Source organism: Xenopus laevis, chromosome 1S (genome assembly GCF_017654675.1).
Source record: "Xenopus laevis strain J_2021 chromosome 1S, Xenopus_laevis_v10.1, whole genome shotgun sequence".
NCBI classification, from domain to species: domain Eukaryota; kingdom Metazoa; phylum Chordata; class Amphibia; order Anura; family Pipidae; genus Xenopus; species Xenopus laevis.
In genome coordinates, this window is record NC_054372.1 from 55,003,064 (window position 1) to 55,015,970 (window position 12,907).

Sequence of the window (12,907 nt, forward strand, 5' to 3'; positions counted from 1 at the left end):
ACTCCGGTGTTTTTTCTGGAGACGGTAATATTATGGATATTTAGACAGAATGTGAACAAGGTCACACAGCTAGATGGCGGGTTGAAGAAAACAGTGTGCAAATAATGCCTACAGGGCAAATAATGCCTAAAAGGTCAACTTATACACTACTACAGCGGTAGTAAAATAAAAAAAAGTAAAATAAAAAAAAAATGAATATTAAAAAAAAAAATTAAAGTTGGTGCTGCTGAACTACTAGGAGCAGCAGATTAGCACACCAGTCCCACTCCCCAACACTGCTAGACTAATAGCACTGGGCTCTTATAGTAGTAGTAGTAGTAGTAGTAAAACAACAAAAAAATAAATAAAAGCAGTCCTTACAAGGACTACTGTTATTGCAGCAGTCAGCAGATGAGATCAGAAGCAGGACAGCTGCCCACTGCAGCTACATACAGAGCACTGCAGTAGAAGGTAGATTACTAGCCAGCAAAGCTACCTAAGCTTAAATGTCCCTCAAACCCCTGCAGACTTCTGTCCCTCCAATAACAGAGCAGTATCAAAACGATTACTAGCCAGCAAACTTTCAACTGTCCCTGAAATCACTAACAGGCAGCAGCTCTCTCCCTACACTATCTCTTCAGCACACACAGGCAGAGTGAAAAAACGCTGCAGGGCTTCGGTTTTTATAGGGAAGGGGAGTGGTCCAGGGGAGAGCTTCCTGATTGGCTGCCATGTACCTGCTGGTCTGGGGTGAGAGGGCAAAAAAAAGCGCCAACAATGGCGAACCCAAAATGGCGAACGTCGCGCGACGTTCGCGAACTTCCGGCGAGCGCGAACACCCGATGTTCGCGCGAACAAGTTCGCCGGCGAACAGTTCGCGACATCTCTAGTGCAAAGGACCCTATAACTGTGCTTGGAGACATACAGTGTTTGGAGAAAGTGCAGCAGTGAAGCTGACTTGGGAGTAGGCTGTGTGGCCCGGCTGGTAAAGAAAAGTTATCTCTAAACTGTGATTAACAGGGTGTAAACCATGGTGGGCCAGAGTCTAGGAGTGGGATTGGGGTAGTCAAAAAGACCATGGGGTCTACTGTATTTGTTAATGGTCGAGTTTCTCTGGTCTAGTTTTAAAGGGGAAAATAATCCAAAAAAATCTTGAATTGGTTGACATATATTATGCTCCGAAGCTGCTAAAAATTTGAATCCTAAAATACTCAAGCTAAAACCTGTCAAAATCATGTAAAAGTCAACGGCAGATGTCCCTTTAATTTTTGGAACATGTGTTTTAACTTCTGGATTCGGGCTGTTTGTGCTGGTTTTTGTTCAATAGTCTGTTTTTTTGGGGTGACAACCCAATAAGGTCGAGTTTTCACAGCGTCAATTTGAAAATGTTGCATGATTTGAACTGATGCTCAGTTTTGTTGCAACGTTCTTTCGCAGCAATTTTTTTGAAAACTTTTATTAGTAAATAAAGGGGATTCAGGTTTGGGAGTTTGGGTGAATTTTTTTTTGCTAAACAGTGAGAAAAAGTTGAGTTTTAGTATATAATCTTCCATGTGTTTTGATGCCGCATTGCCATATGAAGACAAACACCCTGTTGATATGTTTTTTTTAAAGAGGAAACATTTAATAAAATTCGCAAAGAGAAAAAAATTGCTTATGTCGTAATGTATAACATTCGGAATCAATATCCTATTGTTGTGTTGCTGTAGCGACCAATATTATAGTCACCCAATAGTGTTATTTTTCGGCATTTTTTGTGTCCATGTCTCTTCTCTGCATAAAAAAACCTGCTTGCCTACTGTTTTAAATGCTAATATTCCCTTCATTATTTCTACCAGTTTTTCTGCAAAGTTTTCCAATTTAGTCAAATCACTCTGCAAAGTGGCAACATCCTGCATGGAACTTTCAATTATCATTAGCAACTTTTAGGGGTTATTTACTATAGTCCATTTTTTTCTGGTTGGACATTTAAAGGGGAAAACACAATTTTTTTGCAGGAAAAAAATCTCAAAAGTTTTGTGATTTTTTTAAACCCGATGGTGTTAAAAGTGCTCTCAAACCAGCCAAGATCATGTAGATGTCCTGTTTACAATTTGAAGAGATCATGGTCTGTGCTGGGTTTTGTATAATAATCTGAAAATTTCAAGTTTTTCAACTGATAATTCAAAAAGGTTGGCGTTCGTTTTCTGCCATCACATCTGAAAAAAATTGTACAATTTGGATTTTTTAAAGTCTTTTTTAAAAAAAATTCTGAACCAGATTTTTTTCGTGAAAATATATTGATAAATACAGTAAAAAAGTCAGCAGGAATTTGGTCAAAGTGGTTTTAAGAAATTACTGAAAAGATTTTGGATTTTAGTAAATAACCCCCTTAATGTCCTTGTGGAAAATCAATAGTGTTTTTACTGTCTGAGCAATGGGACTACATTTTGCAACAATTAACAAAAAAGCACTGGGCATTTTTCTGGAAGTGTGCTTTCTAGAAATACACTGTGAATTGATCTATGGTCAGGGTCAGACTGGGCTAGCAAAAACCTGATGGGTCCCCACTCCCTGATGAGCTTCTGGGTGCTGCTTCCTGACCTCTCTCACTGGTCCTGATCATGTCGACAAAAATTAAAATCAAGGTACATGCCGAGAGGGTTGTGGCTGGTGAGGGGTTAAGAGGCAGCAACCCTTGAGGGCCCCAGACACCCAGTCTGATGCTGTCCATGGTATTTTGGTTCCTTTTACAAGGAGCATGAGCAAATTCTTTGTGTTCCCATAGCCCTTAATGTCTTCTTGGGGTGAGATGTATTTTAACTAGTAATTGCAGGGCCGGAACTAGGGGTAGGCAGATTAGGCACGTGCCTAGGGCGCAAAGCTGAGGGGGCGCCAGGCACGTACCTGCTCTGTCGCCTACCCCATGTCCGGTCTGGCGTGTAGTTTCGAGCATGCGCGATGGCTCGTAGTTTCGCACATGCGCGATTGAGCACACACTAAGCTAGGCACCTGGCCGGGTTGGCCCAGCTCTGAGTAATTGTAAGCGGTAACGTAACTAATGAGGGTCAGGCCTGGGTGCAAGCCATGCAGCCGGGTGCAGCCGGGCCCCCCACTCCCCTCCAGAGGCAGTTTTCTGTGTGCCTTCCCATCAGCGCGAGTGTCCGGAGGGCCCCAATGGGGGTGCGGGCCTGTGTGCATTCACACCCCCGGTAGTTATGCCCCTGATTGTAAGGAATCTAGTTAGCTAATATGTTCTGTGTGGGTTTCATTTCAATATAAGACAGTTCTGAAGAAATCTATTTTGTAAGTTTTTATCAACTGTTTTGTTTAATACTTTTATCACAGTATGTATGTAAAAAGCATGTGAATAGTTACTTACAATGTATTTGGTTTCTTTCAGCTAGAGATAAATGGCTTCCGTCCGATCCGCAGATCATATCAGAAGGTCTTTATGCCATAGCAGTTGTTCTTAGCTTCTCACGCATTGCCTATATACTGCCAGCGAATGAGAGCTTTGGACCCTTGCAGATATCACTTGGAAGAACTGTAAAAGACATTTTCAAATTCATGGTTCTGTTTATTATGGTGTTCCTTGCATTCATGATTGGGATGTTTATCCTGTATTCTTATTACCTTGGTGCTAAAGTAAATTCTGCATTTACAACGTAAGTATTACTATGTATTTAATTGCTAATATTACTTCATTTAAAATAACTGTAATTCTTCCTTATATTAGAAAATGACATGATTTGTGGGGTTAATATAAGCTGTGATTTCCAAGATCAAGCATTGCCAGAATATCCTTCTGTTCACATTGAAGCCATTTTCAGTTTTGGGTTTATCTGCTAAGTCAAATCCTGCGATCGGGATGTAAAAGAAATGATCACAGTTTTCATGGGAGTAAAAATGTGCCTGGCATATGGAAGCTCTTTCTTCTCTAATGATGCATATTGATGATTTAAAACAAGAATGTTTACTTTGACATTTCAGAACGGCCTTCCTCTGAATATTTACTCATAGGCAAATATAGATATTATACATAAGCAAATATAGATATTCTTATGGCTCCTTATGTCCCTTGCAGAGCCAAAAGTCAAGCTATCTGATGGGGGATCATGAAAATCAGTTTATTTTCCAGTTATCTGGTATGGCAGGGAATTTAAACTTAAATTGGTTCCTTAAAGGAACAGTAACACCAAAAAATTTAAGTGTTTTAAAGTAATGAAAATATCATGTACTGTTGCCCTGCACTGGTAAAACTAATCTGTTTGCTTCAGAAACTCTACTATAGTTTATATGAACAAGCTGCTGCGTAGCAATGGCGGAAATTGAAAAACGGCTATATGGCACAGTTTAACTAATGGATAAAAGATAACACCATTAGACAGACAGAGCTTATCTGCTATCTGCTGTGTAACCTGAGCCTTTTCTCCTTTGAATGGCTGCCCCCATTGCTACACAGCAGCTTATTTATATAAACAATAGTAGAGTTTCTGAAGCAAACACAGCAGTTTTACCAGTGCAGGGCAACACTGCATTATATTTTCATTACTTTAAAACACTTTTATTTTTTGACGTTACTGTTACTGTTCCTTTAAGTCAATAGGCAGAGGATGTATGTAGTTTTTATTATTACGCCAGCAGTACAGTTGAAGCTGTGGTTAAAAGATGCACTACTTTAGCATGCATCAGTTCTGTGAAGCCGAATGTCCATGTGTATCCCAATTAGCTAATATTTACTAGCATCCAAATGAACAGAGGTAGAAGGCAGATGTTCTAAAGAGAGTCAGTAAATTGGGGTTGCGAGTATGAAATTGAAGCATTATTATAGCAGTTCTGTTACATAACAAAGGTGATAAGAAGCACTAAGGCATGAAGGCATCCAATGAAGGGAATAAAAGTATTTTCCAAAATTCTTGCTGTGAACAGTAAATTATTGGATTTTAGCTCTAAGCATTCTCCAGAATATCAGAAATAATTAGGGTGAGCATCCTCCAGTGAGATCGCCCCCTATTTTGTGTACATCAAGTTCTTTGTTTTCTGTTCTTGTGATTGGTAATCATTCAGGGGGTTATTTATGAATATATACGAAAATTTTCACTATTTTCTGAAAAAAGCTGAATTTTTCGGGGTTGTCGCTGAAAACTGTAGCTTTTTTGAATAAGTCACCCAAACCTTCGACTTTTGCAGATTTGCAAGCTTCCAAAATTAAATTAATTGGCTCTTGAGGTGACAATATATTTTTGTGCTCCTTGAAACTAAAGCAAGCTGTCTTATGAAAATGTTTCCTTATATCTGTAAGATATATAAAGTTAATACATGTTAATACATGTAGAGAGTGATATTTCGCGACAATTCACAGTTGGTATTCATTTTTTATTATTTGTGGATATTGAGTAATTTAGCTTTGTATTCCGCAGCTCTCCAATTATCAATTTCAGCAATCTGTTTGCTAGGGTCCAAATTACCCTAGCAACCATAAACTGATTTGAATAAGAGACTGGAATATGAATAGGAGAGGCCTGAATAGAAAGATGAGTAACAAAAGTACCAATAACAATACATTTGTAGCTTTACAGTGCATTTGTTTTTAAATGGTTCAGTGACCCCTATTTGAAAGCTGGAAAGAATCAAAAGAAAGACAAATAATTCAAAAACTATAAAAGAAGAAAAAATGATGGTCAACTGAAAAAGAACTTAGAATTAGCCATTCTATAACATTACATAGTAACATAGTAAGTTGGGTTGAAAAAAGACACATGTCCATCAAGTTCAACCTTTTTACTTTTTACCTGCCTAACAGCCAGTTGATCCAGAGGAAGGCAAAAAAAACCTCATCTGGAGCCTCTCCAATTTGCCTCAGAGTGGGAAAAAAATCCTTCCTGACTCCAAAATGGCAATCGGACTAGTCCCTGGATAAACTTGTACTATGAGCTATCTTCCATAACCCTGTATTCCCTCACTTGCCAAAAAGCCATCCAACCCCTTCTTAAAGCTATCTAATGTATCAGCCTGTACAACTGATTCAGGGATAGAATTCCACATCTTCACAGCTCTCGCTGTAAAAAAAACCCTTTTGAATATTTGAATGGGTGACCTTGTGTCAGCTGGAAAGACCTACTGGTAAATAAAGCATTAGAGAGATTATTATATGATCCCCCTATATATTTATACATAGTTATCATACCCCTTAAACGCCTCTTCTCCAGCGTGAACATCCCCAATTTAGCCAGTCTTTTTTCATAGCTAAGATTTTTCATACCTTTCACCAGCTTAGTTGCCCTTCTCTGTACCCTCTGTAATACATAAATGTCCTGTTTGAGTGATGGATACCAAAACTGTATGGCATATTCTAGATGGGGCCTTACCGGTGCTCTATAAAGTGGAAGAATGACCGCTTCCTGCTGTGAATCAATGCCCCTTTTAATACAGTTTAAACCCTTATTTGCCCTTGATGTTGCTGACTGGCATTGCTTGTTACAGCCAAGTTTATCATCTCCTTTTCCATAATGGATTTGCCTAGTGCAGTCCCATTAAGGGTATAAGTGGCTTGGATATTTTTACATCCCAGGTGTATGACTTTACATTTACATTGAATCTCATTTGCCACTTAGCTGCCCAGATTGCCAGTTTGTCAAGATCCTGTGGCAAGGATTTCACATCCTGGATGGAATTTATTGTGCTGGATAGTTTTGTGTCATCTGCAAACACTGATACATTACTTACAATACTCTCCCCTAAGTCATTAATAAACAAGTTAAATAAAAGTTGCCCCAATACCGAGTCCTGAGGGACCCCACTAAGAACCTTACTCCAAGTAGAGAATGTACCATTAACAACCACCCTCTGTGCCCCATCCTGTAGGCAGTTTCCTATCCATGTGCAAACGACTTCATTAAGCTCAACAGACCTTAGTTTAGAAAGCAGTAGTTTGTGGGGCATGGTATCAAATGCGCTGGCAAAATCCAAATGGATCACATCTACTGCCCCCCCACTGTCCAGCATCTTACTTACCTGATCATAAAATGCAATCAAATTTGTCTGACATGATCTATCCTTCATATGGTTAATATGACAGCAAATCCTGGTGGGGGTGAACCTTGGTAGAAAATGCATGCAACAAAGATGATGTAGACTGCAATGCTGGCATTAAAAAGACACTGATGGAAACCACGGATTAGACTTAAGATGTAGATTGGATTTGACATTACAGTCAAATTTTTAGCAAGGTTTTGACTTTTTCTTCTAGGTGTGCTACCTTGCTAAGTGATGGCAAGAGATACTCATTTTGTTGACAGTAGCATAAACGATTAATTTGGAGCTATAGTAAGTTGTTTCAGCAGTACAATCCTGTGCAGCTGAAAATATTATTTTAAGGGGACATTTACCCTTTTTTTTTACTTGACCTTTCAGATCTAATTGTTTTCAAAAACTGCAAAAATCATCTCCAGCATTGCCCCTTTCCCTTACTTCCTCTCCTCGATGTGTAGTCAGGAGAGATGCTTGCTCTCTCTTGTTAGCTTAACCCTGTAATGTCAGTCAGTGACGAGAAGAACTCTTCAATAGCAGCCCAATAGTGATGTGTAGGCCAGGCCAATACCTATGGGACCTGCAGACGGGTTTGGGCTGTCCTTGCTGCCCCATTTGTGGGTCGCAGGCGGGTTCAGGTTGAGCTTTTCTGCCTGCTCTAAATGTCCGGGACCTTACACTGCCGGCTTCCGACTTCTGGCTTCTGGTTTTATAGGTGCGCAGGTCTATAAATGGAAGGGGGACGCCAAGGGACACGGGTCTAAGTCAGGTGCAGGTCGACTTTTTTCGAGCAATGGTCTGCCACATTTTTTGGTACAGGTATGGGACCTTGGCCCACATAAAAATAAACCCTAGTGTATGTAGGGAGGCGAGCTTAGTATTATAATAAAAACCTATTTTTAATATTTAATGACCTACTTTTTAGTTTTAGAATGACTGGCAGAATACAGATGTCCTACAAATATTTATTAGAGATTTCATCCAGGGAGTTAATGAAACCTTGAAATTGATAATTATATTGGGGCAGTTCCTTAATATATTGGACAAGAACAGTATAAGATTTTTTTTCACAATCATAATCATATGATATCTATTGCCATATACTTATGAACAAAAAAGACGCCTCTGTATTTACACCATTCTTATACTCCGTTTATTGATCTAATGTAGTTGCAGGCAAAGTTTTTGTGCTGTGTTAGCCAGTCAAAATGTTACAGGGTAACCCTTTTGAAATAAAAATACCTACAGTGGCATAAAGGTAATACCTTTATTGTGTAACTATAAGATAATCACAGCAAGACTTAGTACATTTTAGTTCCTTTAGAGATTTTTTTTGCCGTTACGTCGGCCCAGGTGCAGGCACATGGAACAGATCTTGGTACCAAAATGTGCAAGTATGCAGTTGAACTCCAAAATCCACTCCATGTACCTGGACCCAGGCCGTCACCAGGTGGCACCAGGTAGAGTCCCTGGAGAAGTCTTATGCCAGACAATCAGCCCCATGTGGCATTTGTCTATGACCAGCTCGAGGGTGGAGTAATTTTTTAATATGATATTTTATTACATTGTAGATGAATGAATGCTCAAAGATAAATTAATCATGTAGAATAAAAATTGTTCACATTGACCATATTTTTCCATTAAGGTTGCATAAAGCAAACTACCCACAGATATTGTCATTTACTGTATGTTATCTGCACATTTACAGAACATATGCAGCTGTGTGAACTGTGCTACACTGCATGAAGAGAGTAATAAGTTCTGCTAGAGGTTTCCAACATTTATCACTTTGATTAGAGCGGTGTGTAATCTTTTACATTGACAGAGGGCTCCAGCTACAGATCACATGAACCTCAGGACATGCAATGCATAAAACCCATTACTTGGTGCCATCCAAGTAATTTTGAAATGATTAATGCCCAGCAGGGATATACTGTATTAACAATTATAGAAATATAACTCCACAAGAGTAAAAAATATGTATTTCCCCTTTATTTTTTAGATCGGTATGAGGTTATGATAAATCAATAACCATGAAGATACTGTATAAAATGTTCCCTTAATAAACTATAAAAAAAACAACTAATACATTTTAAAACAAAAAATAAATAAAGTAAATTGTAAATTACAGTATGTCACAGTCTGGCTTTTTAAACATTAAAGGGGGTGATTTATCAAGGTTCAGATTTGGATTATTGCCATTGTTCGAATTTTTGTTTCACAAACACTCACAAAGTTTTGTAAAGAGTGTCTGGTATTTGTTAAACAAAAAAAAACTTGAATGTAAAAAAATCGGCATCTAAAAGCTGGCGAGTTCATGTAGAAAGGGGGAAATTCACTAAAGGGCGAATTTTCACCTCAGAAGGCTTTGCCACATTTCGGGGCCGATTCACTAACTTCGAGTGAAGGATTCGAAGTAAAAAAACTTTGAATTTTTGTGCTCCTCGACTATCGAATTAGCGTAAATTCGCCTGAGTAGAATGATTCGAATAGATCGAACGCAAAAACGCTGCGACTATTCGCCATTCGATAGTCGAAGTACTGGATCGAGCGCAAAAACGCTGCGACTATTCGCCATTCGATAGTCGAAGTACTGGATCGAGCGCAAAAACGCTGCGACTATTCGCCCATTCGATAGTCGAAGTACTGTCTCTTTTAAAAATACTTCGACTGCCTACTTCGCCACCTAAAACCTACCGAATTGCTTTAAAAGCCTATGGGAAAGTCCCATAGGCATGTTTTCCAAGTTTTTGATCGAATAAAAAGGCATTCGATCTAATGAAAATCCTTCGAGCGAATATTAGATCGAGCACCTATTCGCCTGGCGAATAGTCGCCAATTCGACTATTCTCCAGCGCGTAAATTCGCCCGAATTGCCTATTCGATTCTATCCGATTCTATTCCCCAGTCGAATTTTGAGGGATTTAACCCCTCGAAATTCGACCCTTGATGAATTTGGCCCTTCGATGAACACTAATTCATCAAAATGAGAAGCTATGTCTCAGCAGCCAAATGCTGGCAAAGTTTCACCAGCGTAAATTCATCAGCACGAGCATTTCATAGCGAACTTGTTAATGTTCATTTCTGACTAGCGAAACTTTGTTAATACACTTACGCTTAGGTTAATTTGAATAGGGCGGGTACATATAGATTATATATATGTCATTATTAGAGATGTTGGGGAAATGAGCCCACCCTAAAACAAATGTGGCATGCCCCTCAAATGGTTAAAAAAATATTAAAACAAACAGGTATAACTTTTAAACACAATCCCACTTTAAAATATGAAAAAAACTCCAGCATTTTTTTTATTTTTGATAACTTTTTAGCATACAGCATATGATGTCACTGACATAAGATCGAGGAAGATGTAGCTTTATCTTCAGTTTGACACGTATGACCTGGAGAAGGAAACTCTGTGAAAGGGGTGACGTAATTGAAAATTCGCACTTTAGTGAATTTGTGGAGTAACGATCGTTCACCTAGCGAAAGGGCAGGAAACTTCGTTAGCGATGAACTCTTTCGCTCGCGAATTGTTCTTTACACCTGTTAGTGAATTAGCGATGTCCCTGTGGATGGTATTTCTGGTGAATTTTCACTAGCGACGGCCACTTTGCCCTGTAGTAAATTTGCCTCAATGAGAGTTATCCTAGGCAAAATTTAAGCCATTTTTTAATTTTGAGTTTTCGAGTTTTTAAAGTCACAAATCTGAGTTTTTTATGCCTATAAACTTGAAAAATTCAAGTTTTTTTACGATTGTATTTGATCGAGTTTTTTACATTCATATTTTTTCATAAATAAGCAGACATTCAAGTTTTTTTTAAAATTGTGAGTTTATTCGAAGTAGGAAAAAAACCTCACAATACTCACAAACTATATTTTTGATATAAAAAAGCCCATAATACATTATTATATCAAAATGATGATAAAACTACTCTCCCTAGCAATTAACATTTACATGCAATATTAGTTCTGTTTCATTGTGTAATTTTATTGTTTCTTTCATCTTCATCTGTATTGCTCCATAACTGTGTGCTTTTTTTTCTGTTCTAAGAGTCGAAGAAAGTTTTAAAACCCTCTTCTGGTCCATATTTGGCCTGTCTGAAGTAACGTCTGTCGTACTGAAGTATGATCACAAATTCATTGAGAACATTGGCTATGTGCTTTATGGAATCTACAATGTAACAATGGTGGTGGTTCTTCTAAACATGTTAATTGCCATGATTAACAGCTCATATCAAGAAATAGAGGTAATCAAATCATGTTGTCTATTTATTTATGTATACCTTGATGTAAGTATGCATGCAAAGGCTTTCCATGTTACATATTCACTTTTTAAGGGGCATTTATCTTATATACCACATGATAAAGTAACGTGATCTAATATAATGATCATACAAAGCAATCTATAGAACACTTGGCCAGGCTGTGGCCATAAATATTCATTGCATGTCTATATCCACCCTGTAGGTTCTGATGGGCCAACCTGATTCTTAAAGGAAAACTATACCCCCCAAACAATGTAGGTCTCCATTAAAAGATACTGAGTAAAACAGCTCATATGTAAAACCCTGCTTCATGTAAATGAACCATTATCATAATAATATAGTTTTTTAGTAGTATGTGCCATTGGGTAATCATAAATAGAAAATTGCCATTTTAAAAAATAAGGGCCGCCCCCTGAGATCGTAAGATTCATTGTGCACACATAAAAACCACATGTAAGGTCACATGAGCCAATTAACAGACAGAGTTCTGCCTTTTGCTTCTTCCTGTTACAATTAGTGTTGAAGTATTTCTGGTCAGGTGATCTCTGAGGCAGCACAGATAGAGTCACGAAATGGTGATTCAAGGCAAGAGATGTAAAAGGGCAATATTTACTTAAATATATATTCCAGTTTGGTAAGATTCTTTAATATGTCATTCAATTTGATATAAACTATCTGTTGCTTAAGTATTCATTTTGGGGGTATAGTTTTCCTTTAAAAGGACATTAAATACTTAATAGTGCTATGGTGTCCCTCTATACAGGCTTCTAGAGCACTTAAGGCATGGTCATCTGGCTATAGGCAGGTGTCAGGCTAGATCCCACAAATAATATTACACTTTGCCCCTCAGCAAATTAATGGCAGGAAGAAGTTAAGAAGAAACAATAAAACTACAAAGGTATAGCCCAGACAAGGTAGATAGAATCTGTAATCAGAATAAATATAATTATGGAAACTTGGAAGACTGAAACCAAAAAATGATAATGAAACAAGAGAATAAAATAATGGACAAGGCTTGGCACATTTGGCACATTCCCTTGGGTCAGGAAACAAGATCATCACAAGGGATCAAGATATTTACGCATACCTAGGATTTTATAAATTCATTACAGGTTATTTTTACAAACTAAACAACATGGGACACTAACTGCAGTTTGGACCTACGGATACGTATGTTTTTTGACACCTCAATTGACAACTTCATTGTCCTTTATTATTATTTTTTTCAGCATTATAGTACATGTTGATATGCAATTACTTGAATTAAGCTCTATAGAGTGCTATAACTAAAATAGGAGGGGCCCTTTCTTTTACTTAACAGCGCTAATTGGTTTTAACTACTTTATTTGGTCGGAATGGTAAGACTTTGATCTGAATGGTTAGTGGCAGGTCGGGAGATGGGAAAGTCCGATCGTACATTGATTTGCTTAAGATCTAAGACAGGCAAGCGGGACTTTGTAGCATGTTTGCTCAGGGCTGATTAATAATGTGCAGAATTTGCAGCGAGACAAGTGAAGAGCATGGAGCAAAGGTTTGTCAGGTCTTTTTCTGACAGTTTTTGTGGTGTACAGAGCTGGTCAGGGCTTGATTTTCATATGCGGTGGGTAGGAGTATGAAACTGTAAAAGTGAGATCAATGTTTGTGTTATG

At 38.2% G+C, this 12,907-nt stretch overlaps 1 protein-coding gene across 1 annotated transcript in view; it reads left to right on the forward strand.

Annotated features, from left to right (window-relative positions):
• Window positions 1-12,907, forward strand: part of trpc3.S (transient receptor potential cation channel, subfamily C, member 3 S homeolog) — a 95,855-nt gene that overhangs the window by 52,778 nt on the left and 30,170 nt on the right. Inside the window, exons 7-8 of the mRNA XM_041579585.1 lie at window positions 3,362-3,626; window positions 11,045-11,240. Of these exons, the coding sequence (XP_041435519.1) occupies window positions 3,362-3,626; window positions 11,045-11,240 (461 nt within the window). The remainder of the gene's footprint in view (window positions 1-3,361; window positions 3,627-11,044; window positions 11,241-12,907) is intronic.